A 27964-nucleotide genomic window follows, 5' to 3' on the forward strand; every position below is an offset into this window, starting at 1 on the left:
TCATGACTAACTTTCCCAGTGATACAGTTGTTTATCACAATGTTCAGCTGCTAGCATTTCCCAGGTAAAAAGAAATGGAGAATGGGATTTAATGACTGGGCTCCTGAAGAGAAGGGGTAGTTCCTACATGCATGTTTATTCTGTTGTGCCACACATTGCAACCTTACAGATATGCAGTGATTCAGCTCTTTGGGGGTGGGAAGAGAGGGTTGGTTTTAAGCTACTCACTTTGCTGGGTTTTCATGATTGCTGAAGCCAATGGTAAAGAAGGTTTCATATCTAGTCACATGGAAGACAGCAGGTTTATAGCACAGATTGGATTATGCTGATGATGGAACTGCACCCTGAGATGTAGCAGAGGCTGCTGAGATGAACAGATGGAGTCACATCTTGGGTTTAAATTAAGAAAACAATATACAGGAAAGGATCTAGACAAAAAATGACATTTAAACCTAATAAGTATATTGTGACAGGGTTCAGCCATGATCTAGGGAAGAGTATGAGGCTCCTTCTCTTGCCAGTTGCTTTTCGCTGTTCCATTCCTACAACATCATCTGCCTCGGTGTCTCTGCAATTCAGCTTTTGGGTCCTTGCAGAGTAACCTTATCTGCACATCTGACAATTACACTCCTGCTTCGTCTCAACCATGAGCACACGTATTGAGAGGGGACTCTTTCCAGTAAAAGAAAAGAAAGAACTCTATGCTAGAATATAGTATCAGATTTTTTTGAAGTGTAATTCAAAGTTATAATGACCATCTAATCTGGTTTTAAAGGAACATTATTATAGGCTTTTGTCTCAATAACCATAAAATGCTTACTTCACATACAAGCTGATTTATCAGCCATCAATACACATAGTGATAAAAAAATTCCAGTTTTGAGTAAGCTAGCAGGGAGCTGAGTTCTACAGGTTGCATGCAGGGACACAAATACTTCAAGCTCTTTCTGTTTCTAATGACTGTTTCTTCCAGAGACTCCAGTTCAGTAAGATAATGGCTGCAGCAGATCTTAAGGAAAACAAATTCATTAGAGTAAGCCACAGCACCCTAGAAATCCAACTCTACATTTTACTGTTGTGCAGAAATATCTTCTTCCCTCTGTAAATATATGTGTATGCACGTATATGTACTTTTGCCATCAGCAGCACATGTCCCAACACAAGAAAGTTGCAGCTGTCTCTTTTGTAAATGCTATTACAAATGTTTTTGCTATTGTGAGCTAAAATTATAGGTAGCAAGTTTTAATGACAGCTAGTGAGGCTTCACAATCATGAGGTAATTCACCTGAACTTTTGACTTTTGGACTGGATGCACTAGTAAGCTTTCAGAAAAAAAAAATGACTAGATTCCAGTCCCTTGTCACAGGCAGACAGTAAGAACAAGTTCTGGAAGACAGAAAGAAAAAAAGAAAACATAAAATTCTATTAAAAGTTATTTGCAATATGGAACTGTAAGCATAGCAGAGTGTCAGATATTTTCAAAGTATTAAGTCAGAGTTGCATTCGCCTTTTTCAGTTTAAGTATATTTTATTTCACATATGTCATTTGTACCGATTTTTGGCTGTCAGTATATGTAAAAAAAAAAATCCTTCTTCTCTTGTAGGGTAAACTAGCAGGTTTGTGTGGAAATTTTGACAAATATACTTCAAATGATCTGACTACATCAAACAACATGGAGGTGAGAAATGCACAGGTGTTTGGAGACAGCTGGGTATTAGGACAGGTAAGTCCCATATCCAGAAAAAAAATTAGAAGGAAAGGATTATAATTTTAATTCATAAATGAACATGTTATAAGCATATGATATACAGGTATTTTCTGAACTCATGGTCAGTGTATAAGAGGACATTTTAATTTTTATGTCTGTAGATGTGAAAGGTGTTAATAATGCCTTATATCATAGGAAACATATACTGAATTTAAATGAAACCAAGCAATCTCTTCAGGGAAAAAAATATTTTCTCTATGTAATATAATTATCATAGCTGTCTGGATTTCAATTTTCTACAAAGTTATATACATTGTTTCTGATATTTCAGATCCAGACTGATTTTAAAAACAATTGTAATTTCTCTGGTGGTGCAGGCATCAGAATATTTGAAAGCAAATAGAAACTGAATGCTGTAAAAAAAGGTCTGGAAAAAAGTTTCTTTCTGAACACTGAAAAAAAAATTGGTGGTTGTTTTTTAGTTGCAGTTTGTAAACAGCGAACAAACTGACGAAGCAGTGGTGGTGAAGGGGTGAGAGAGAAAAGGCTTAGAACAGCAACAGGTACAACCCATTATGGAAACTTGGTTTCTGAGGAGAAGGGAAGAGGCTGTAGAAAGTGTATGACCACAACTGTGTTTTATAACACAGAAGAATAGGTAGTTTATTAATTTGTGCTGACAAGATGTAAGGTTTTATAGCCTTGTGAACCTCCTGAAAAATCAGTATTTGTAAAGCACTCCCTCAGGATGTCTGTGAGAAACAGTTTTTAATCTGTCCTCTCCTTGACTCACAGCAGGAAATTGAACCTCTGACCTCATGAAAGAATATGATACCTATTCTGCTTTGGAGTAAATATTTTGAGGCTTCTCTCCCTCAATATCTCCCTTTGGATCTATTTTACTCTACATAAAATGTTTCAGTTGTGTGAGGAAGCAAGGCATATGTGTAGTGTTGGTGTTTATACTGCTCATCTAGAAGGTGGTACATAAAGAAATGTTCAAATACTTTGCATGAAGTGTATGAATTTTTCTTTTCTAATTTATCAGTTCAGTGGCTGCTTTAAAAAAAGTGTGTAGTGTTTGCAGAACACATTAACTTCTAGGATGTTATGACCTTTGCTTACACAGCCCAAACTTGCACTTGCTTTTTTGTGGCCATATATATATATATATATTTGTAAAATCTCATGTAATCTTCTGATTTCCGTGGCTGCCAGAGCACTCAGGATCCGAGTTCAATATTGACCTCGCCAGCGGCCTGCATTTACCCAGACTTGACACTTCATCTTCCTCCGCAGTAGGTGTTAGGGATTTTTTCAAAAAGGACCTTTGGCCTTTGCAGAAATGTATCCTGGTCATCTTTTCAGAAAAATCTAAATACTGTAAGGCAGTATTTGATAGCTGGAGGCCTAGAACCCAACTCTGCTGTTGGCAAATGTGCTTGCATTGGCATCATGAAGATGGCACCATGAAGATGCTTCCAGGTTTTCTCCCTCCTCAGAGTGATAGCACATCCCCCCACGGCGGTGTCAAAGCATCCGCAAAGGAAGGCAGCATAGATGGGTGACTGCACTGCAGCTGAGGCTGTGGTGGGACACCCTAAAGCTGCCTTAATAATAATCCATCGTTACCCCCCGGGGCTTCCCCACTGCACCAAGAGAGTATGGTTTTGGATGAACATGTGTTTTCTGAGCTAAGTGTCATTTTGTTATATTTTTCTGTTTGTTGTTTTTTCTTCTTGAAGAGAGGCTTTAAAAGACAGAGTTGTATCTCAGCCATTTTTCAGTTATCATGATGATCTTTGACTCTATTTTTTTATGGGCTGCTCTCCTCCTACTGCTGCTTCTTTATTTGAACTTACAGGGCTTAAAGCCATCTGTAGTGTGACTCCATTTAAAGTCAGTGCAAAACCACCAGGGATGGATTTGGACCATGTGTTTGTGATGTTACAGTTGGTTGCTCTGGTAATGATTATAATGTGTCACAAAGAAAACATTTTGTCTTTATGCACTGAGCAGACAGCAGGAACATTTTAGTACTTCAGAACAAAACACAAAGATTCTTTTTTGTGCAAATGTTTTCAATTATAACAACAAATCAGGAAAAGGGGATGATGAAGAAGATAGCATTTAAACTTTATTTATCTGAGTATGCAGGTATTGAATTATATGATACTGTAGTGTTCCTGAGTCCATGGTAAACACAACTTTGTACAAAATATTTGTGGTGTTTTTGCTTGTTTTGAAGTGCAAGAGCCCAAATGAAACACTAAGACCATGTGAGGTACACCAGAGCAAGTTCCCTTATGCCAAAAAGGAATGCTCCATTTTATATAGTGATGTTTTTGCTCCTTGTCGCAATGTGGTAAGTTTATTAAATATCCAATATGTGCTCTCATGCAGGAAAATATTAAAATTCCAGTAAATAATTTCTTCTTGCCATTCCCCTCAGTCTGGATGCTGTGGAGGATACAGAGTAGAGCCCTGCAAGTGTCTCTATGTGGGTGGGCTATGTCTGTGCTCCTTGTCCCTTTCAAGACTGGAGCCTAAACATGATAGTGATAACTGGGAGCCATAAGTTAGTAGACTGGATAATCAAAGTTCTGTTCTCTTTAGTTTTTTTAGCATCTTTTATATAGGTAACTATTTTTTTAAGGCTTTTGTGTATATTGCAGGATTCTAAAATAAGCGTTTGTGTAATGTGCATACAGCTTATCTCAAATGGTTTTATTTTGTTAATTGGCATGCTTCATATAGAAAGAAATATGAGAGTAAGATTTCATCTTCAGAGCTATCAGTATTTTTAATTGGCTGACAGCTTATCATGTGCTTTTTATCAAAACTCTGAGGTTTGCTGTCCTTTTTTTCCCAATACCTGGCTGAGCCTGGGACTTGAGTTACAGGAATGTCCTTAAGTTCAGTCTAGACAAGATGAACACAACAATAGCTTGTGTGGGAATCTTTTATTCCATTTTAGTCCATACTTTATCAACTCAAGACATGCTGTATACGTTTTTCCCTATTTCTGATTTTAACCTCCGAAAGGTATTTAGTTATCAAACATTCTTTACACTTGCGCAAGCAAGACCCACTATAACATTTCATCTCATCTCTTATTTTCTTTATGACTATTAATACTAAATGAGATCATTAGATGTCTCAGCTGAACCTCCTGACTTTCAGGACTGAAGTTTGATATCAATATGGTTAGGAATTTGCCTGAGGAGGAGGTTGCAGTAGCTTAACCCAAGAGATTTATTAATGTTGACTTTTGTTACTATGTAAAGAATTTTTTGAGCATGTGCCTGAGAACACAGTGATGAGTGTATTTTCAAAGTGGAAAGTAATAAATAAAAATGGAACTTTTGAGAGTTTTTAAGGAGCTTATTATTATAACTCATAAAGAAAGATGTTTTCTCTTGAACATACATTTTCTGGATCTTATCCATGTTGTGATTAAAATTTGCAAATATTATGCCAAAATTTTAGCATAATAATATTAAAAAATGCATGTCAGGTGCAAAACATGTCATTTAATTAGTAGTCAAGTATTTTCACATGCACATATCCACCTTGTATGGGTAGGCCTGTAAGGCAAACCTCTTTCAGGTGTTTTTGCAACGTATTCATCAGTGTGTGAAAATACAGCTCTTAAAACTCTCATGTAAAGTGACCTCCTATCATGGATATCTGCAGCTGACTGTTGGCTGCATGGATGGGGAACTGGGTGCCAAGGAAAAAAGCCCAAGCAGAGTCTGGTGCCGGGGGCAAAGAAGAAACAGCAAGTGTACCTGTGGGTTTCAGGATATGCTTGGAGCTGCGCTCTTACAGTCGCTCCTGCGGTGTGGGTGGTGAGGGATCCTGCTGTGCGTGGAGGCAACCTCCTGCCTGTGGGTCAGGCGGCCTCAGAGTTCAGCTGAGGCTGGAAAACCCCGTTTTCAGGGAGACAAAGTCTTGCATCTCTGGCTGGCAGCGACTGACTGACTGCAGTTGCCCAGCTAAGTGCTGAACTCAGCAAGGGCTGAGGAGCCTCAACACTTGCAGAAAAAAGTCTTCCTCATAAATCCTGAACTCAGCAGGAGCTTTGACCCGAGGCTCCCAGTTTGTCACAGCAGCAGGGTGTTGCTGACCCATTGAAAGATGCTGACCTGCAAATATGAGAGACAGGTTGAGCTCTTTGGTGGTTCCTGCGAGACCATTACAACCATTTTCAGTGGAGCTCATGCTTGTGTCCCCACGCCAGCTGTATCCTTGTTTTCAAAATAAGAAAAAGAATGAAAGCAAAATGGCATCTCCCTCCACTGAAGGCAGAAAAAGACTTTGCACCCCTGCCAGCGTCTAGCAACTGCCAGATGAGAAGCTCTCTCCATGTTAGATAAGTGCTAGTTTGTTACTGTGATGGTATTTCTGTAATCTGAAGTGTGCCATTTGCGTGCTCTTCAACTGAGCTAGGCCAGAGTCTAAACTGAAGAAAAGCATGGATTTAAACATTCCCTATGTTGAGTAAGAACACTGTTTTGGAAACGTTACTCAACATTAGAAAAAAGATGATTAAAACCCAAGAAATAATGTATCATGTAAAACCATGAAATAATGGGATAGGATTCTAGAGTGAGGACGTGGGTAGACATCCTCAGACATAGACCAGAAGATCTAATGAAGGTTTGTGGGCCAAGTATATTAAAATCTTGATAAGTGCGATAAGAAATATTTTCCTGCAAAATGTCACCAGCATGCTCAAGCTTTCTTTCCCTGACCAAATCTTCCTCTACACATGATTACTTTAATTACTTTATAATCAGAGCTGCAGCTCTGACTGTTGTTGTTCATGCAAAACTGGCAGCATGACTATAGATGGCAGTATTTGCCTTATAAAAACAGAACTGCCATCTTCCATATACTCTCCAAAATCGAAGAACAGCAAGTGTATGGACAGACATACTTGTTAGTAGTCACTGCTTGAAATCGTCTCTTCCTCTGCAATGTAGAAGCTGATGATTTGAAGTGTACTTTTTGTATAGGAATGTGCCCAAACCTTAGAAAATACCTTATTCTGGTGTTAAATTCTATCAGTCAATCCAGAGGTAGCACTCCTGCTGAAAATGGTAGAACTGGAATTTGTCCAGCTCATGCAATTAAGTCACCAGGCCTCTTTTTTTTTTTTCTCGCCAGATTGATGTGACTTCTTTTGTCAAAAATTGTCACACAGATACATGCAACTGCAATCTTGGTGGGGACTGTGAGTGCTTGTGTACCAGTATTGCAGCTTATGCCCATAAGTGCTGCCAGCAAGGAGCAGCGATTCACTGGCGATCTCCTTCGCTCTGTGGTATGTACCTTAACTGGCCTCGCACCAGAGCTCATCTTTGAGGCATCTTTGGCCTTTTGCTGCCCAATAATACAAATATGATGGAAACAAGTGAATAATAAATGTTCTTCTTCACATTTTTCAAGCTGTCTATGTTTTAACTGTTAGTCTCATACACTCAAATTTGCCGTCTTGTGAAGAGGACTGGTTGTGCTCAGGCTGTGCCAGTGTGAAGACAGTTGGAAAGGCACTGCTATACCAGATCTGGGGTACGTTCAGTGTTCTGTGTAGGGCTGCAAAGAGATTCAGTCCATTCTACTTTTCATTGACAGCAAGAAGTGTTCTTGTCTGTAGAATAATTCACACTTCTGGTCTGCTGTCCTGGCACATTTATTTAAATACGGCTATATGTCACTGAATAAAAGCCTAAGGAAATAAAGTCACTGAATTTATGACTTCCCATTGACTCATTATGGGAAATGAAACTTCTTCTGATGAAAGTGAATTTTACATTTTGAGGATGCAGATATGCATAGATTCTGTTGTTACTTTATAATAATAACAACGTGCTTGTTTTCTTTTTCTTTTAGCTTATGACTGTGAATATTACAACCGAGGTATGTAGTATTTGATATTACTGTCTTTGATTCATCCTCATATTTATACACCTTGCTGAATACACTTACTCTTTGTGTTTTCTAGTGTACCAGCTAGCTATGTGCTAGAAACAAATCTGTACTCCCTGGTTCCAAAATGGAATCCATTTTTATAAAGCATTTAGTTGCAGATAATTCCCCACATCGACCACTCCAGAATACAGAAAGCTGCTTTGCTGTACTATTCTATCATCTTTCCTTCTGTATGATGCTGTTTTGAGATACTTATCTCTCCCCCCTCACTTATTTTACTTCTTTTTTAAAAACAAATACCCAAGAGACACTTTTCTTATGTCAGTTCACTCAGACTAACCCTGGAAGAAAATACGGTTTGGTAATTTCTCTCTTTCACAGGTTAGAATGATTTTTTTTTTTTTGTACTCCTGATTTGTGTATGTGAGTTTAATGAGCTCAGCAAGTTAGCAAAGCAAGTCCCCATGGGTGTCTCTGCTCTATGTGCAGGAACAGTGGTGGCACGGAAACAAACATCGTCGTTGTAAGCAAAATGACACATCTGGCATCCCAGATGAAACATGACACAGTGCACACTGCAAATAAAACCCTTGGTAGCTTGTGCTGAGAAGAATCTCTGCCAGCTGCAGCAGTGTTGGAGGTTATCTCTTTTCCGTTCTCCCCATTCCTTAGGGTAGGATTGCATAGTCACAATCCCTCAAGTTCACTGGACTTTCAAATCCCTTTGAGAGGAGACATGACTTGTATGAGCAGCCTGGAATATTGTATGTCATTTTGTGACATATTCCTTGTCAACTTAATATCATTATGTCATTATACTGACTTTTTCTTTCCTCCTGTTCTGCTATGGGTATCTAAAACAGTGTATTTCTGTGCAATATCTCATGTATTACTTGAGATTTGTCCTATAGAAACACAAACAGACAATCCTACATTGGTAAGGAATTCAAATACTGACACATTAGTGTGCATCTTAGAAGGTTATACATGGTTATTACCATTTGAATTTTCACCTCACTGAACTAATTGCCTTTGGCACAGGGAAATGGAAGTCCTTTTCTCCAAAACTGAATGATGTGGATATAATGCATCTCTGATGACACTGAGTTAAGACTAATCAGAATAATAATTAGTTTGGTATGATTTTTGGAAAAAAAAAGTGTCTCATAAATTTTATGAACTTTTGTCACGCTATGCAATTATCTTGTAGGTTTTCATTCTGAAGTGGCTTGCTTTGTTTTATTTTTCCTTTTTTCATTGACATATAAAAGAGATTGCTCTGGTTCAATTAAAAACTCAATTGGATCAATTGACGGGCTTTTTCTTTGACTTGATGTATGTCATTTTAACAGTGCTTCTGTTTTTAATGGGTGAAGGTCAATGGCCCAGCTGTGTTGAATGTTCGTAGTAATCCTTAATGTCTCAATTAAAAATTTCATCATATGGGGGTGAATTAATGTGGGAATGGATTAATGCACCATGCAGCATATTTTAGCAGTCAGGGAAAAGCTCTAGAAGGATGTTAGCTTGTGCTTGTACTGTAAATTTCAGAACTGGGACCTGTTATATTTTTAAATTGATAGGTTACAGGATTTTATGAACAAATCTCACAAGTATTGTACTGTAAAGAACAGTTCCTTAGAATGAGAGTGGTATTCATTTAACAAACAACTCCTGTGGCATCCCCTCTTTTATTTGGACACTGTGCATGGTCTTTATGGAGAGCAAGATATTGAAAAGGAAGGGAAACTTGACTAAACGCAATGATATGAATGGGACTTTTGATACATCTTTTCTAGCAACTCAGATCCTATAATAAGCATCACATAGTAGATGATGTTTTTCTCCTCCAAGAAATCTGACCCAGTACAGTAGCAGCATGTAGATCTTGCTAGGTATAGTTGACTTTCCATAATTTCTTTGCAACAGAGAATTTTGTCTTATTTAAAAAGCAGTAAGGTTTTGGCTTGGATAATTAATTTTCTTCATACAGATAGTCTGGTGATATAGTTTGGATTTGTGATGAAACCAATGTTGATAACACACCCATATTTTAGCTACTGCTTGCACAGAGTCAAGGCCTTTCCTGGTTCTCGCACCGTCCCACCAGTGAGTAGGCTGGGGGTGCACAAGATGTTGGAAGGGGACACAGCTGGGACATCTGACCTCAACTGACCAAAGGGATATTGCAGAACATATGATGTCGTGCTCAGCGATAAAAACCAGGGGGGAAGTTTGCTGGGGCTGGCATTGCTTGGGGTCCAGCTGGGCATCTGTTGGCTGGTAGTGAGCAACTGGGTTTTTATGCATCATTTTCTTGGGTTTGTTTTCCTTTGTTTCTTTCTTTATTTTTTTAAACTTATTGAACTGTCTTTATCTCAGCTCATGAGTTTTTTCTGTTCTTCCCCTGCTATTCTTTTTGGGGGGAGTGAGTGAGCGGCTGTGTGGTGCCTAGCTGCCTATCAGGGTTAAAGTCAAGGATGGTGTTACGCATGTTTTCACTACCAAGTGACAGCAAAACACTTTTTGGGACTAGGAAGCCTCTTCCTCCGACTCCTTTTTTTTCTGCATGATGTCAAACTGTTGAATCTTTGCAGAAAGTTTATCAGTTACACCTCATTCCTGCTTTTGCTCAAGTCATAGGCAAAATATTTGTTAATATGTAGGGACAAACATTTCATGATTTTGAACGAAGAGTCTTTTTAAGATAAACTGTCTCGCCACTTCTTTAAAAGTGGTTATTTTGTGGCAAGCTTCTGGGCTTCATGTTCATATGAGCTCCAACATAGTTTCCATAAAAAAACATTAGTTGTTTTCATGCGGTTTTCTTCAGAATTTGGTGTTTAACTTCTAGCTGAGCCAAATCTCATTATGATGAGAATTCCTTCCTTCTTGGGAAAGTCATATTTGAAAGGAGCTGACTTACGCTGGGAATGGGTTCAGTTCTTTCACTGCAAGGATTAATAGCTTTCACAAAACTTACACATTTTGTTTATTACTCACAAGGTGAGGTTTTAGCAGGATGCTGCTCTTGGTTCTTTCAGTGGGATACAGTGACAGATGTGGATGCTGTTGTATCTGGATGTACCCCTGTAAGCATTTCCAGCCCAGCTGAAATAGCTCCAGGGGGTTGCTGCAAGGCATGGTCAGGCCAGCACTGTTTTGGCAGTGGTATCAGCCGAAGCTTTTGTCGCTGTTACATTGGCAGGAGCTTTTGAATGACATTGTGGTGAACCAGACCAGAAAAATTAGCTGGTTATTTTTCAGCTGGATGACTTGACTGATGAAGCACTTAGGATGGCATAATAAATGGGGCAGTAGGGGGGAAGAAGCAAGTGGTTTGTGGGACCAGATGAACTAGAAAACTGCTTCAGCAATATTGCTGCCAAAAATTTAATTATAGCCTTATAATTTGAAATCTGTTTTTTGGGGGGGGGAATTGCCTTGTAGATTTTGGAGTAGCTTCAGTGTCTATTTGGGGAATAATATTAAAGTTGCTCTGTTGCTCTTTCAAAGTACAGAAATAAGGACATGTAAAAGACTAAATACCATTAAAAAGCATCCCAGATGATTGCTTCTTGTACAGGTCATTTTGTGAGGATAGCTGCTCACACTTTTTGTGCTCATTTTACATCTGTTGTATTCTGGGCAGCAAGCAAAGAATAATGGAGTACACTGAACTACTCCGGCATTATACCTTGAGGCTTTGAGCTGTAGTTCCAAATTTGTTTCATTCCAGGTATGGTGGAATATTTAAGGCAATATATTATATCAACTAAGACAACTATGTTTTGTGTATTATGCAAGGAGGATTTTTCTTTTTCTATTTGATTTTTCTTCCTTTAGGTCTTGGTGAAGGACCCTATATTTTGGCAAGTTATGGAGGCAATGACACAATTATAGGAGCTAACGTATCCAGTAGAAGAATATTTCCCTTGCCTAGAACTGGAGCATATGGCAATGTATTTTTCAGTTTCATGATAACTCCAGGTCTTTTCAAAGATAAAGATTTATGTAAGTGTTCTCAACAATATATTTTTCAAACCATATTAATTATGTTTTGCTGCATCTTCTAACTCTCCTAAAATAGTCTATATATTTCTAGTTACTGGGATAATGAGGAGGAATAATGATTTTTAAATTAAAAAAAAAGAAATTGGAAAACCTCACTTCCAGCTTTAAAGGTGACTTTTGAAAGATTGTTTTAGAACTATTGCTAAATACAAGTGAGTAGAATTCGTTTGTGAAACAAATTAATTAGTTTGTGTAACTGGAAACTGGAAAATTTTGCACATATATCTAGCAAGTATCAACACTGAAGGTGAATGCAGGATATTTTTATTTCCAGTAAAATCACTTCTACTTTATCTTTTCTTCTTTTTCTTCTTTTTTCTTCATACAATGTAGAAGGAAGTTTCTTAGGTGAACATCTATTCCTAAGCTCTATTTTTCACTTATCAGAGACTGATACAAACCATACAACAAAAAATAAATATGTTTAAATATTTTTCCTTCTGTATATATTTTCCTTTCTTTACATATATTGGGTTTGTGCCAATTAAGTCAATACAGATTTTGTCATTGCTTTTTCACAGTATTTAATTTGTTGAAAAAATCCTAAACCCTCAAAAATCAACATAGAGAAGGGCTGTCTTCAGAGTAAAATTTGAAACTATATTCACAAACAACTGACTTTTGCAGTGGAGAATTAGGTTCTTAGATACAAATTTGAAATGAGAAAGTACATAGAATAATTTGGGTAGGAAGGTACCTTTAAAGGTCATCTAGTCCAACCCCCTGCAATGAGCAGGGACATCTTTAACTAGGTCAGGTTGCTCAGAGCCTCATCCAACCTGAACTTGAACATTTCCAGGGATGGGGCATCTATCACCTCTCTGGGAAACCTTGTGCCAGTGTTTCAACCACCCTCACTGGGAAAAATTTCCTCCTTATATCTAGTCTAAATCTACCTTCTTTTAGTTTAAAACCATTACCCCTTGTCCTATTGCAACAGGCCCTGTAAAAAGGCTGTCCCCATCTTTCTTATAAGCCCCCCTGAAGTACTGGAAGGCTGCAATAAGGTGTCCTCGGAGCTTTCTCTTCTCCAGGCTGAACAACCCCAACTCTCTCAGCCTGTACTCATAGGCGAGGTGTTCCATCCCTCTTATAATTTTTGTAGCTCTCCTCTGGACCTGCTCCAACAGGTCCATGTCTTTCCTGTGCTGAGGGCTCCAGAGCTGGATGCAGGACTCCAGGTGGGGTCTCACCAGAGTGGAACAGAGGGGTAGAATCACCTCCCTCGACCTGCTGGCCATGCTGCTTTGGATGCAACCCAGGATACAGTTGGCCTTCTGGGCTGCGAGCACACATTGCTGGCTTATATCCAGCTTTTCATCCACCAGTACCCCCAAGTCCCTCTCGGCAGGGCTGCTCTCAATCCCTTCATCCCCCAGCCTGTATTGATACTGGGGATTGCCCTGACCCAGGTACAGGACCCTGCACTTGGCCTTGTTGAACCTCATGAGGTTCACATGGGCCCAGTCTTCAAGCTTGTCTAGGTCCCTCTGGATGGCATCCCGTCAACCAATGGGTGTGTGCCAACCACACCACTCAGCTTGGTGTCATATGTGAATTTGCTGAGGGTGCACTCAATCCCACTATGTCATTGATGAAGATATTAAAGAGTACTGGTCCCAATACAGATCCCTGAGGGACACCACTCATCACCAATCTCCATCTGGACATTGAGCTGTTGACCACTACCCTCTGGATGCGACCATCCAACCAATTCCTTATCCACCCAACAGCCCACTCATCAAATCCATATCTCTCCAATCTACATAGAACAGAAGAATTAATTCGATCTTGTCAGTTCCCCAACTGATGTAAAGTGGAAGTAAAATATTCATTATTATCTATGCAGTACATAGGTAGTTTTCATACCTTTGAGGAATGAGATGGTATTCATCTAGATTAAAGACACATTAAGATTTTATTCAAGTTGAAAACCAAATATGAAGTCAGTCTAAATTCTTAAATTTTCTGAGAATTTTCTTCACTTTTGATTTCTGGCATGGATAGAGCAAATGGAGGGTTGAGTCTTTTATTTGGCCACAGGTTTTCTTACTGTATTGCCAGATACAACTATATGTAAAAAAAGCTTGACCTCAAGGTGAAGTCAAGCATGTTCTTACAACATTTGCATGATGTTATTTACTAATGAAATTTTGGTACAGATGATGTGTCAGGCATTTGTCCAAATTTGAGTAGAAAATCCCAATTTTAGCAAGTCCCAATTTGAGACTGCTTATGAATCATTTCGAAGGCTGGTAGCAGTAGGCTGAATGTCATTTTGATCTAACTGATTAGCTCTCTGATGGTTCTGGATTAAATGATCATTTGAAGTCTCCTTTAGACCCTGTATTTCTAACTTTTTTTGTGTTACATAAAACTGAAATAGTTTTTTGTGAAAAGCAGTTGTTTAAAAGGAGCCACTTAAGAGCAAATATTTGGATTTTAATCTCACTTTTAAGTTGTCTTCTGTGAAAATCTTACTATTTTTTTTTTCTTTCTTTTGTGGAAGCTCTCTCTCTTGTTTCCCTTGAATCCGCTGAAAGACCAAACTACTTTCTGTATGTACATGACAACGAAACCATTGGGTTGGAACAGTGGCAGGCAAGTGCCTCCTTTCGGAGACAAGCCACCTTCTTCCACCACCACAGCCTCTGGAGTCCAGGGCTCAGTGCCTTTGAACTGCACAGTAAAAAAGGCTTTTTCATCATTCTCACCTCATCTGGTGTTAAAGTGGCAAAGTACGATGATTCAGAAGAATTCAAACGTTTGAGTAGCTTTAGTATTGAAGGTAAACTGCATAAATCCCCAGGGATAAGTATGTTTGTTTCTGCCTGCCTTCAGAGCGCTTGTCTTTCATCAGCAATAGTGACAAATATTTTTATCCTATTTTTAAATACTACTCTGTCTTTGTCTTCCATTCCACCTCCAAATGCTATTATTTCCTAATTTTTGCAGATACGATGATCACTTTATCTTTGAACTACATTTTCATTGTTTTATGCTTTCAAAATGAATGTGGCATGTCACAAAACAATGCATGTTAATGTCTTGTTAGTGAGCTATAGATATCTATTCTTTTAAATGAATGGGATAACTGTATTGCTTCTGCAACCAATAGTACCTTCACTATGTTTAACTGATTTTTAAGGTTTTTAAACAGAATATATTGTAAAAGTGAGTAGCTGTTTGTATCTTTGAAGCTTCAGTGTCTTTTAGCTTGACTGAATTTTAAATACTTGAAACTGAAAATGAGCAGAATCTCACCTACTTGAAAGTTCTCAAGGATTTTTCTGCTTGGTTTTCATTTTTTCATTTTTCTGAAAATCCCAATGTGCATTATAGAAAAGACTATAAATTTATAGTTTATTGACTACATAATCAATAAATAACACTTTTTCCTTCTTTCTCAGAACTCGATGCATCTGTGCCTTATAGAAGGATGTGTGAATGGCGATATGAATCTTGTGCTAATCCTTGTGTTAAAACGTGTAGTGATCCTGAAGGAATAGCATGTAAATTCCTTCCACCGTAAGTAAAATTAAGCTTGTATTACTACTGCTTGTATTACTATTGTGTTTTGTAATATGCGTACCATATGCTTTCTGAAAATTGCTGCAGCTGCAATATCTGTTCTTTTTTACTGTTCATTTTACTTGTTCATACATTTCAGTATCACTCTTGTGAGCAACTCTCACAAGTCATGTGAAAAGATTTGTAACAAGCTTCTCCTTTCCCACAGTATATATTCCTGTTTACATGCGATCTTTCAACACAAGAGGGTTCATATTTAGCCCAGGGGATTAGCTTCTGGAAGTCATTATGTAGAAATCTATTAACTTAAATTAAGGCTATTCACTTTTATGGATTTAAATTCACATCCTAAACTAGCATGATGTTATAAATGACTACATCTTTCTGGTGTTTATATGACAGAGATCAAAAACTGCAAGAATAACAAGGAGGGACTACACCCTGTCCTATAAGAGGAGTGAACTTTATACTAAGAGATGCTCATTGTCATGATGTGGGGGATTTTACATGGCTGATGTTATCTTGTTACTTAGTAACAAGATTTCCTGCCTCCATGGATCTCCCCTGGCATCTATGGAACCACAACAAACTAAAAAGAAAAGGCTTAAAAACTCAAGGCACAAAATCTGGTGGAAAAGAAATTATATTTGGAATTTCAGACTACGTCCCTTGGCATATGCAGCTTATGATACAGGAGTATTACTAGTATTACTAATTTTCTCTGTTGGTATTCTTAGCTTTTTCCATATGGGCACACTTGTTAATGTCATGATTTTCTTCTTAAAAATCCTCTAAAAATGGAAAAGTAAAGGAATATATGGACTTGTCTGCAGTCTCCTATGCTGAAAGAGCACAAAAATGAGATTTTCTATGGAGTAAGTCTGAATATTTTAATGTCTCAGATGAACGTATCTTGGTAAAACAAGCTGTGGTGTAGAGAAGTTCTTTGTCCTATGGAAAGCCTTTCTGCTTAGGGATCTGAACTTCCACCTGGTTGTGGAAGCAGAATGGTCCAAAGCTATCAATCATGTTCATCAGCCTATGCAAAGAATTGATTATCAACAATTTAGAAACAGAATTGTGCTGTTCAATGTCTTTTTGACCTTAAAATGCCTCAAAATGCTGTGTTCACCATTACACTGGAAAGTTCTCAGAACTCTGATGGGGAAGACATTCAAATGTTTCATTTTACCAAAGTAAAATACTTTAAAATTGATTTATATTTCTATTGTGGCTTTAGAATTAACTGTACAATATTTTAAAGGGTTGAAGGATGCTTGCCATACTGTCCCAAAAACATGATCCTTGATGAGATCACACTTAAATGTGTTTATCCAGAAGACTGTAAGTATATTTTATTATATTGGTCTAATCTTATAAATAATTCTGGAGATCCCAGAAAAGGTTTTAATCAAATGTAGATTGCTGTTTTTTTATTAAACACTTTACCAGACCATATTCCTGTTGCAGAAGACATAGACTTCATTACCAGTCATCCAAAATACACCTCCTACACCCAAACAAGCCATACCTAAAGTTAAAGTCTTTAATTTCTCTAATAGGGTGTCAGATTTAACCTTTTGTGATGGTGTTATACTCATCACAACTATATTTGACTATGTACTGCTAATATATTATATGTATGTAAAAGAAAGATCCCAAATGGGAGACATACTGCTGTGGTGGAAAGTTCAGACTTTTCAGTTGATGATCCACAACGAACTAATTCAGTGCATCTATTTCATAACTTCTGATGTTTGGAGATACCACATTATTTGCTTGTTTTGGGTGTATTACATTTTAATACTGTCTCATTTTATTTTACAATATTTGAATTAATTATATTATGATTGATATTTGCTAGTACAAAGATATCTCATATAGTATACTACCTTCCAAAGATATATTTATTCCAAATATTTTACTATTTCGGATTTACTGAATTTTCCACGGAATTCCCTTGTTGCTTCAAAACTGCTCTGCAAAATCAACGTTTTCACTAATAATAAAATAATAGATACTTAATTTGCAAAGAAAACTAGAAAACTTGTTGAGTCAGCTGAGTTCCTCAAAGTCATCAGGCAACCTGGAACCACTGGCAAGTCATCTTCTCAGCAAAACGATGCTCTGATTTGCTAATATTTAAATGGGACTAGAGTAGAGATAGATGTTGCTATTTTGCTTTACCAATAATCTGTAAAAGACAGTGAAACATGCTTTTTTCCTTTTAGGCATACCTGTGACACCTACAGAATCAGCAATTGGAATAAAACCTTCATTGTTAATCTCTCACATGGGTGCTACCACAGAGACATTTCCTCAGACACCTCCTTTATTTATTACTTCAGGGACTGAGTCATCTCATACTGGTGTGACAGACAAAATAACCGTGAAGGCAAACACAACTTTAAGGGGAATGAATATGTCAGCACAGCCCATTACAGACTTTTATTCATTGGAAGCATCTAATGCAGCCACCTATGCAACATTTTCATTACCAAGTACAGTGGCGCCTTCTGATGTACTTCACAGCACAGCCTCCCCTACTGTCCTTTCCAGACTCATCTCTTCAACAGATTTTCCAACCACTCTTCAAGCCTCAGCAGTCACATCACGTACTGTCAGTTCTACTGCATCTATAGCTTTACCCATTACTATAGCAACTCCAACAAACCTGCTCAGTGCAAGTCCTATTCCAACACTTTCTGCATTATTAACACCCACTTCCCTAGTGGTAGTTCCATTTCCACCTGAAACATAACTACTCAGCTAGTAACTGTTCCCCCTACCTCAGCACTAACTTTAACCTCCAACCCATCTTTTGTTACTTCTAAGATGCCTGCAGGGATTGGGAAGAGTAGGAGCCCTTCAGTAAGTCATTCTAAGGGAGCAGCAGTATCCTCTGAAGTGTCTTTGCCTCCTTTGCTGGCTGGCAGAGCAACTTTCACAACACCTGTATATTTCTTCTAGGTTCACAGTTGACACTAAGCACATCTACTTCTCCTATATCTACTTTATCTGTTAGAACCAAGTCTGGCATTGGTCAAATTGCAGTTCACTCAACACCCATTTCTGCACTGAATTCAACTGCTCCTCAAATTCCTGTGACTACTAGATTTGCTAGCTTTCAGACAAGTTTTCCTCAATTAATCACAGTTTCATATTTTGAAACAGCAAAACCCTTGTCTAAAACTTCTCTGGTATCATTAAATGCAAGTTCTTTAGCTAGTTTTTCCCCAAAGCCATTTTTATCTTCAGTGGAAATTTTAGGGACTCTTCCCAAACAGACATCTCCATTAATAAAAGGCAGTATTTCTGCTGCTCTGCCCATAATGACTGTATCTTCACCTCAAGTTGCTTCTAAAATCCCTATAAACACTTCTTCGAGTCCTTCTGTAACACACACAGTATCTATACCAGTGCATTCTCTGATTACCTCCCTGAAGCCCAAGGCTATGGAAGATGTCACTGTTGCCTCCAAAAGTCTTTATAAAGTACCTTCCACTGCTTCCACTCATCTAGTCAATGCAATGATCTCTGATATGTCTATAGCAAGTAAAGCCTCAACAGAAAATAAATATACAATGAACACCGATTCCTTTTCAGTGTCATCCATTTCTAAAAAGCCAATGAAATCCATTACGTCTACAGTCTTCCCTCTTAGGACATTGTTATTACCTCTAAATACTACATTAATAACCATTTCGGAAATTACAGAGTACCCAAGGAGTTCGCATACAGAATTGAAAACTGACCCTGTGGCACAAAGTTCAGGCACTTTCGTTCCTAAAGATCTTTCTCTTACAAGGTCATCATCTTTATTTACAGTCTTGTTATCAACATCAGTACCATCTTATGTGACACCTCATACTACAGGTTCTTCATTGATTCCCATAGTCAGTAAGACATCATCATTAACACAAAATATAACTGCTACCCAAACATCAGTTTCATCTCTAGGTACACAAGGAACCTCAAAATGTCCAGTTATAGACTTTGCAACTTCTTCTGTAGATTTTTCTACATTCACTTTAAACATAAGTCCTTCTACCAGCCTTTCAGCAGCTCTAAAAACATCCATTGTAATGCCCTCTTTACTAATGCCTGCAACTCCTGAAGCCACTTTAGAAAGACAGTCCAGTAGGGTCTCCATGTCTTCACCTCCTCCTAAGACCACTCGTATCTCTACTGTTTCTCTAGGAAAACAGAGTTCTTCGGTAAGTTCTTCAGAAGAAGATGGAACAATATCAGTCATATCAGCTGGAATCGTCACTCAATCCCCTACACCAATGATCACAAACACGACAGTGTATGCTACATCCTTAAAAGCACCTTATATTTTTGCAAAAATACCACCTAGCTCTTCAGCCAGTTTATTAGTTGCTTCTGGCACTACTGTAGCCTCTAGGATTACTGCAAAAACCACTGATTCTTTTGTTGCTGATTTGGAGTTTTATGTGGCTTCAGCTTCAGTTCCTACCACTATACAAACACCCATGCATGTGTCACACAAATCTTTATTTACACCTGCAGCAACTCAAGTTTCACAGAGCACTAAAGAAACTCCAAAACTTATGATCATGAAAACAACTGATACTACAAGTCCAATATCACAGATGAAGAGTACCTCATTTACAGCTTCAGAAGTTAAATACGCAACCCCATTTGAAAGAATTGTGGATATTTTAGAAATTGGTCAGACTTCACATGAGCAAAGAAATGTTACCAAGACAAAGTCAACAACAACTGAAAAATCGTCCTTGCCTTATTTGACAATATCTGTAGTTCCGAGTTCACCTTTTTCAAGAAATGCAACCTCAGTAAAAAATCTCACTCTTCCTGGAGTCCCAGATGTAACAACATCAGATTGGTCCAAAATCCCAACACAGAAAACCATTAAACCTTATTTCAGTTTAACAGAGCCCACAGAGCTGCTGACCAGAACTATAGTAGATGTATCTCATTCTAGTGGTGGTATGGCTCTGCCTTCCTCTTCAGAGTCTGTGGAAACACAAACTTCTCTGGCAAGCACAGAAATGATGACAGCTATAGCTGACAAGACTTCTTTTGGAACAATGATGCATACACTGATGTCTACATCTTCTGAATGTGTGGTATGATCAGTTTTACTTGCCTCTATGTGTTAAAATAGATATTGCTTTTCAGTTCATTCTGTTATGCTATGCATGTAATACCAGAGGTTTTCAACATCTCCTCTTTTTTTCTATTTGTATATTTTAAAATACTCAATTATTCTTAGAGGATTGTTGTATCGCTGCTCTTATAATGCCCTGCTATATTCTGCAACTTGGATGTACTGCTCTGGAAAAAAAATGGCTTTTAAACCTGTATGCTAGTTGTAGATAGTGAAATATATTTCTGAGGTGCAGAAAAAGCCATAAAACATGGATTTTTTTGGATTTCTGTATAATCTCACCCTGTCTTTCCTTTTTTTACACTTGTTTCTTTGTCATAGGGTTTAAAATGATGGGAATGCATGATTTTGTATTTCTTAAAATGCTTCAGATTATTACTGAATATAACATGTAGCCTCAATGTGTAATGCTTTACATAGAGTAGTCCCCCAAAGCTAGATGGAAAAGGAGGGGGGTGGGTGAATTGACATGCATCATTGTCACCTGTTACAACCACACAAAGGCAATTCATTCCATAACTAATGAGGGGTCACGTAGATACACTGATTCTGTCTCGGAGCAAAGTGATGAACCAGTGATTGCTTGGACTTCATAAAGGTAATGAATGTAAAGTTGATTCTGGTTATTTTTTCCATGTATGGCAGCCAAGATACCTTGAACCTGTCGACAAATGTAGCCAGTATGTATGTGTTAACACGGGCTGGATGTTATACAACCTTTCAAGAAACTGCCCTAAGGATGTGCAGAAGCCAGACTGTGGTTTTCGAGGAATGCCAGTTCAAGTTAACAGTGATAGTTGTTGCCCAGAATGGCAATGTCCCTGTAAGTCACTGTTTTACTTTTAAATACAGCATACAGCCTTGATCTGTAAATTTCAAGTAACAAATTAAGGTTTATTACAGTGGGAATATGAAGTTGAATACTGGAATGAATTTAAAAGAGCTTTTCATCAGCAAAACAGAATGAAATACACTGAATATTTTGGTATATTTGAATTAACATTCAAGAGAGTCAAAATATTTTGTTTTGAATGAAAACATAGAAATTAAATCTGCAACAGGAACATCAGCATTTTCCAGCTGAGAGTCTTCAGAATTTCTATCAGTAGAAATGTTAAGATTTCAACATTTTGTGAAGAAAACAAATTAAATACTGGCATTTTCTGCAAAACAGAACCCCCAAATTTCAGTTAGCTCTAACTGCAGTTTTTACTCATACTTAGAAACTGTAGAAACTGGCAGATGATTGTCTGTCAAGGGAACAGAAAGGCCAAAAAGAAAACCCTTACAGTATTACTGAAACAAATATCGCACTTTTAAATATTTGTCTCAAGATAGAACTCATCAGTCTATTGTTATCAGTATCTCAAAAATGTATATTTTAATGCATATATTTTATCTCAAAATGTACAGATTCATTGACCTTGCCTGTAAAACATTGACTTAAGTGTAGATTTTCACCAATTTAAACTTTTTCCCCTACCCTGGGCACATAGCAATAAGTTAAGGTATTTCTGCTGAGTAACACAAGATATTTGCTTCTGCTTATGGCTCAGCATGCTGTCCACAGAACAAGGTTGTCTATATATTTGAATGTATATATGAAAGCAAATATTGCTAAAACTGAAAGTTTTAGAAATGCCCTGTATTCATTTTTCTGGTAACCTCATTAAATGACAGTTCTTTTTTAGGTCAGTGTTCTGTACTGTCTGAACTGAGTGTTATTACATTTGATGGAAACAACATAGCCCTCTGTAATGTGGCTTCCTACATTTTAGTCAAGTTACCAGGAGAAATTATTGTTGCTCATATTGAAAAATGTCCTGCTAATCAGGTAGGATTCTTGCATTTCTGCAGTAATTGTAATAGTTTCTTGAATTTTTGTGTTATAGGTATGAAATTCTGCAAAAATGTATGACGACTTAAAAAATTCAGATAAAAGCATACCCATTGAAAAATATCAAGTTATTTAATTTTCAAGGAACATGCTTAATCACACTGTCTAGATAAAAGAATTTTACCTCAGGTTAAATAGTAATTGTTGTACTATGTTATAAGGAAATTCAAATTTACGTTCCTTTTAAACTATCAGGGATGACATAACTTCTGAATCTGCATGTCTCCTTTCAGGTTCTCCACCCACAAATCTTCTTGAGGCCTTGAATTTATACTTTACAATATGGTCAATATGCCAAAATATTTTGAGAGTCACAAAAATCTTTTGTAGTTATTTTAGGAGGGTATTAATGAGTTTGGGATTAGCGTGGTAAGTTGTTCTTTGTAGTTGTCTAACCCTCTGCATTGCCTATGGAGGGGATCCAGCCACTTTAGACTTCCAGTGTAGGTCAGGTCAGTCTCATCTTTAGAGTCTCTACATACATTTCCTTTGCATTGTCTATATTTCTAATTTATGCAGCCCTTGTATAATACTGGCTTGTATTTCCATCTTTGGTTTGTGGATAAACAAGTTCCTCATGAGGAACTTCATCAGACTTCTTTCCTTCCCATCCCTATTTGGTCTCTTACCTACTCTCACTGGGCAACTGTACACTTGATCAAGTCCCAAGTCTTACACTGTTTTAGAGGTTTTCTTTTAAATTGCTTTTGTCACTGTTTATTGGTTGCAATCTAAAGGTGTGAATGCAGCCCACATAGGCAGATAAGCTTCAGAAGTCTGTAGCTGTAGTTCTTTAAGAAATATTTTTTGAAAGGGCTTTGCAACTTACGCTGAATCTTGTGACACTGGTAATGCATCGCTCTCAATGTTAAGGCTGTTTAGTTAAAAGCCAGCTGAGGTATGGTATATATGAGTTGCAATCTTTTGCAACTGCAAAGTACAGAAAGATGCCTTGGTAAAAGAGCAGTTTTATTGGCATGACCATTGTATTTCTATGTATTTTTAATTCAACTTGTTAAGGTCATTGTGTTATCTTTTCTGTATTATTTTCTACATAAGCCCCTTTGATTTAAATTTTTAAGAAGTAAATCAAGTTTCTGAAAGTAGTCTCTAGAAAGGTGCACTACGTTACCTGGGAAATGTGTATTTTTTATTATTTATAAGGAATACATTAAATTAGTTTAATTATGAAGCTGATTGTAGAAGAATTTCAAACACAAAGAAAACAGTAAACTTATTTTTGCCAAATGAGAATGCTGTTGATTATCATTGCACTTCTAATCTATTGTTAATGTTTTCCAGAGCGCAAACTCAATAAGAAAACTAGTGAGTACTTTTTTCTTTTACTAATTATAACATACATTAATATTACACATATTGAAAAAAAACCCTATAGCACTGGTACAGAATTAGAAAAACAATAGAAACTAAACTTGTTTGTCACTTTTCTTTCAAGGTTCCCCCTGCAAGCACTTCAGGGCTCTGTTTCAAGAAATTAAATGTAACCACACGCACATATAAATTACTTATCAATCGTTTAGCAAGAAAAGTAAGTATATATCACCAATATATAGCATATGTATGCTCTAAAAGATAGCTGGAGAGCTATTCTGTTGTAGAAAGCAATAGATCAGACTTACAATAAATGTACTACAGGATTAGGATTACTTTTACAGTTCAGGTTCACAGTAGTTCATGGTATGCTAGAAGCAAAAATTATAAATTTCTGATACCATGGTTCATGTATATGTCATTTATCCAAAATGATACTTCAAAAATCTTTTGAGATTTTAAAGAAGCTGCAAAAGCATTTATACTTGAGACTAAATTTCCAGAAAACCTAGAAATGAACAGAAATGTTCCAAGATATGATAAATTTAGTGGTCAAACATTGGAATAGGCTGCCCAGGCTGGTGGTGGAGTCACCACCACTGGAAGTGTTCAAAAAACATGTAGATGTGGCACTTTGGGACATGGTTTAGTGGGCATGGGGGTGTTGGGTTGATGATTGAACTTGATGATCTTAGAGGTCTTTTCCAAACTTAATGATTCTGTGAAATACTTAAGCTGCCTTTCTTCTAGTCACTAACAGGCCAGAACAGATAACTTTGAATAATTAGGATGACATTTGTTTTGCTTTAGCATATGATATGTGATAAGTAAGATTTATTGCTTCCTTAATTAGAAAAGATTTCTGTATCATTATTTTTTCTCATGCCTACTTCATGGCCAGTTATAGGAAATGGCACTGACAGGAAGATCTGTGATTTAAGCACTGTGACTGTTATTGTATGATGTGGCAGAGGCTGTAAAATATACCTTTTGCTATAAAACGTAAAGACATATAAAGCACATCATCGCAATCTGTTTTTATCCCTAAAATGTATTTCCTTTATTTTAGGTAGTAGTGGATTCTGTAATTCAATTATTACCATTCTCAAAAGAAGGACTGAGTATTCAGGATACTGGTGCAATGTATGTCGTTAATACCCCAGCTGGTATTAGCATCAAGTGGGCTCACATTACAGGCATCATAGACATACAGTATGAATTACACTCTAACACATTGATGAAGACAGAAGGACTTTGTGGTGAGGTTATGGTGGCAATTTTTTCTTATCTAATAATTTCCCATTTAAAATTTACACCTCCCTTTTGTCTATGACCTGCTGTCCCTATTGCTTTCCTTGTGACACCCATTAACTACACTGACAATCCTATTCGAGGTGGGCTTGTGAAATTCTGTTAATTAATAATGGTAAATCAGTAATTCTGTTTCAAATCACTGCTTTGTAATAAAGTAGCTTGCAGAGCAAGTAATGATCAGTACATTGCATCTAATTAACTTTTTCAAAATGTACTCATCTCTGCCTGTGTTTAAGAATATTGTTGAAGTCAAGTAAAGAAAAGGGGAAATTTTTCAATGTGGCTGCTGAAGAAGTTCAGGTAGTGACAGTATGGTTCAGTGATTATGGGAGAAAAGAATAACTGTCAGATATTAGCAGTGGCAGTTTATTGCTAAGCAAATACTGATAAAAGGAGTACCTTGGGAAGGGTCCAAGTCACCTGAGGAGACTGAACCCAAATTGAGACCTCTTTAGGTTGAATCTAAGGTCCAAAACTGTGCTGAGGTGTCTCAGATTTAAATTACAATGATAGTAAATTTAACATGTTTCAGGCTTCCCTGATAGCCTTTTTATAACTCTGCGAGTATGAATTATACAGAAAAGTGTAAGCAGGTATTTTTGGGTGTGGTTAGCAATGTGGAAGGAAAGTGAAAAAAGGATATAGGAACTTTGGCTGAGCAGTCCCTGGGATGTAAAACACTGTTATGAAGATTAAAATTTTGGCATTAATGACTTGTTATGTGCTTATAGGAAGTGTATGTTTTCATTGATGAATTAACTGAATACATACAATAATGCATTCAGGTAGCCAATGGATGTCAGGGTTTTGGGTGGGTAATTTTTTTTAGTAGTTTTGTATTAATAAATTGAGTAAGAAAAATATTTTCTCTAGAGAAAGCAATTTGTTCATCAAAAAATTCTTTTCGTAGCTTCTTGCATTTAGAGTGTTCAGTGAAGTTCTAATACTGTGTCAAATCATCAGTGACATGCAGTTAATTTGAAAGCCATCTACATTTACTCCCACAGAGCTGATTGTTATTCAGTAGGATAAGATCAGAATCTGGTGCCATGTCAGTGAATTTGCTGCACGTTTTGGTAGTGTTTTGCAGCATATTTTGCCAGCATTTTTTTTCAAAAGTTAATTCACTGTTGGGAAAAGTTTTATTACTTGTATTGTATGAATGTTTTGTAATGTATTTACTTATATTGTAATGAATGCTTTGAATGTGATGTTCTGTCTCCAGGGGTGTGTAATGGAGACCCTACTGATGACCTGAAAATGCAAAACAGAACCATAATTACAAATATGGAGGAAATTGAAGTCTTCATTAAGAGTTGGGAAATTGAGAAATCACTAGATGTTACAACCAGAAGGCCAGTAAGAAACTGTACTGAAGATAACTGCACATACTGTATGGAACTGTTAAACAGAAGCATTTTCATCCCTTGTCACAAGAAAGTGAGTAGGAAGATCAGAGAAATTCCAGGTGCAAATTAAAGATGTATAGTTAAGAAATGAGTGAGAGAGATATGCACATTTTTAATGTTTTGCTTATTTTCATGAGTTGACAACTGGATGGGTGGCTTTAATACCTTCCTGTTGGATTTAGTACCTTTGTCATGTTGTCCATTGTAAACACACATCTACATGGATCCCTGTACTATTATGCTGTTTCTTAAATTATTTAGTGGGCAAAACTCAAAGGAGAGACACCAGCTCATTATCTCAACACAAACACATTCCAAAAGTGTTATTTATAATAAATATTTGACACAAGTCACTAGAATTGAAAGCCTTGTGCATCTGCTGCATACAACAGCAACTCATGCAGTCTGAGACTGATTGGACTAAAGAAACTTCTGGTTAAACAAATTTTGACGTAGTCACTACCACATTGACAGTTTGGTAGCATTTCTTACAGAAATCATTATAATTTGTTTCTGGACACTGTACTTTCTAATGGGGATATAGCTGTAGCCTGCAAACTACAACTAGAGGTAGATAGTGCAGCACAGCTGCTTCCCAGAACTGGAAAGGAAGGAAGCCCCAAATCTCTGAGGCTAAACTTATTTTTCATACTTAATTCAAAATGAAAAGGTTTAATTACAGATTCCTGATTCACTTCTTGCTGTTCTGCCTTTCCACTCTCTGTTTGCGTTGTGTTACTCTTCAGTTTTTATCACAGACAAATGTCATTAAAGGTATTACATGCAGCTGAGCCCCTTCCTTCAAACTCCCAAGTTTCCCTAGGTAGAAAAAAATAGAAGGAGTTCTTCTGAAAGGAAGGGGTTAAAGAGATTTAAAAAAAAAATTAATAGATATTTGCCACAGAAACTTAATGGGAGGGAGCAGTGGTAAGCTGTCTGGAATCAAGAAGGGAGAGCAGTACCAGTGGGTAGAAGGATGCTTTTTATGATTGTTTTAGCATATGTCATTTTAAAATAATTAAAAGGAATCTGAATAGTCAGAATTCCTACTTCATATATGTTTCCAGGAGAACTCTCACAGCCTCGGATACAATGCAATTGCATCTTTTCCTGGTTTACAGCAAAACCTGACATAGCATCAAAATTGCCAAGCACTTGATTCATCCATTATGAAATTTTTTTTTCTTTAATATACAAGATGGTAGCAGAGCCAGAGTGGATGGAGCATATTGTGTGCTTCACAGGTCTGAAGCAATTGGATAAGGATAGGTAACAGAATCATCGGTGTAATGAACTTTATGGCAGAAGTGAGTGACTGCTTGAAGATTTGCTGAAACCATGGGGAGAGCTGGGCTTCAGCACAGTAGTGAACAGGCAGAATGAAACAAAATCTGACATTTTCCACCTTGTTATAAGCTTATGCAAATAAAAACAACAGATATAAGATAGGTTGCACCACCTGCATTTAAACCCAGTAACATAGGCTATTGGGTCCTATAGAGACAGAAACAGAGCACTCAGTAATAATTTGTTCACAGCAGGAATTTATGGCAGGTATAGCAGCAATGTTTAGCTGAGAGTATTGACTTTTAGCTGACAGGGCTAT

The 27964-nt window shown here is 37.3% G+C and overlaps 1 protein-coding gene across 1 annotated transcript in view; it reads left to right on the top strand.

The window, feature by feature from the left end:
* OTOGL (otogelin like) overlaps positions 1 to 27964 on the top strand; it is a 97780-nt gene that overhangs the window by 52023 nt on the left and 17793 nt on the right. Inside the window, exons 28-43 of the mRNA XM_081999589.1 lie at positions 1605 to 1724; positions 3958 to 4074; positions 6882 to 7038; positions 7608 to 7634; positions 11493 to 11660; positions 14230 to 14508; positions 15131 to 15248; positions 16516 to 16595; positions 17483 to 17752; positions 19452 to 20365; positions 21052 to 21229; positions 22098 to 22240; positions 23606 to 23629; positions 23760 to 23852; positions 24705 to 24894; positions 26175 to 26389. Of these exons, the coding sequence (XP_081855715.1) occupies positions 1605 to 1724; positions 3958 to 4074; positions 6882 to 7038; positions 7608 to 7634; positions 11493 to 11660; positions 14230 to 14508; positions 15131 to 15248; positions 16516 to 16595; positions 17483 to 17752; positions 19452 to 20365; positions 21052 to 21229; positions 22098 to 22240; positions 23606 to 23629; positions 23760 to 23852; positions 24705 to 24894; positions 26175 to 26389 (3093 nt within the window). The remainder of the gene's footprint in view (positions 1 to 1604; positions 1725 to 3957; positions 4075 to 6881; positions 7039 to 7607; positions 7635 to 11492; positions 11661 to 14229; positions 14509 to 15130; positions 15249 to 16515; positions 16596 to 17482; positions 17753 to 19451; positions 20366 to 21051; positions 21230 to 22097; positions 22241 to 23605; positions 23630 to 23759; positions 23853 to 24704; positions 24895 to 26174; positions 26390 to 27964) is intronic.

The sequence above is a fragment of the Phaethon aethereus genome (genome assembly GCF_964289735.1).
Source record: "Phaethon aethereus genome assembly, chromosome: 1".
NCBI classification, from domain to species: domain Eukaryota; kingdom Metazoa; phylum Chordata; class Aves; order Phaethontiformes; family Phaethontidae; genus Phaethon; species Phaethon aethereus.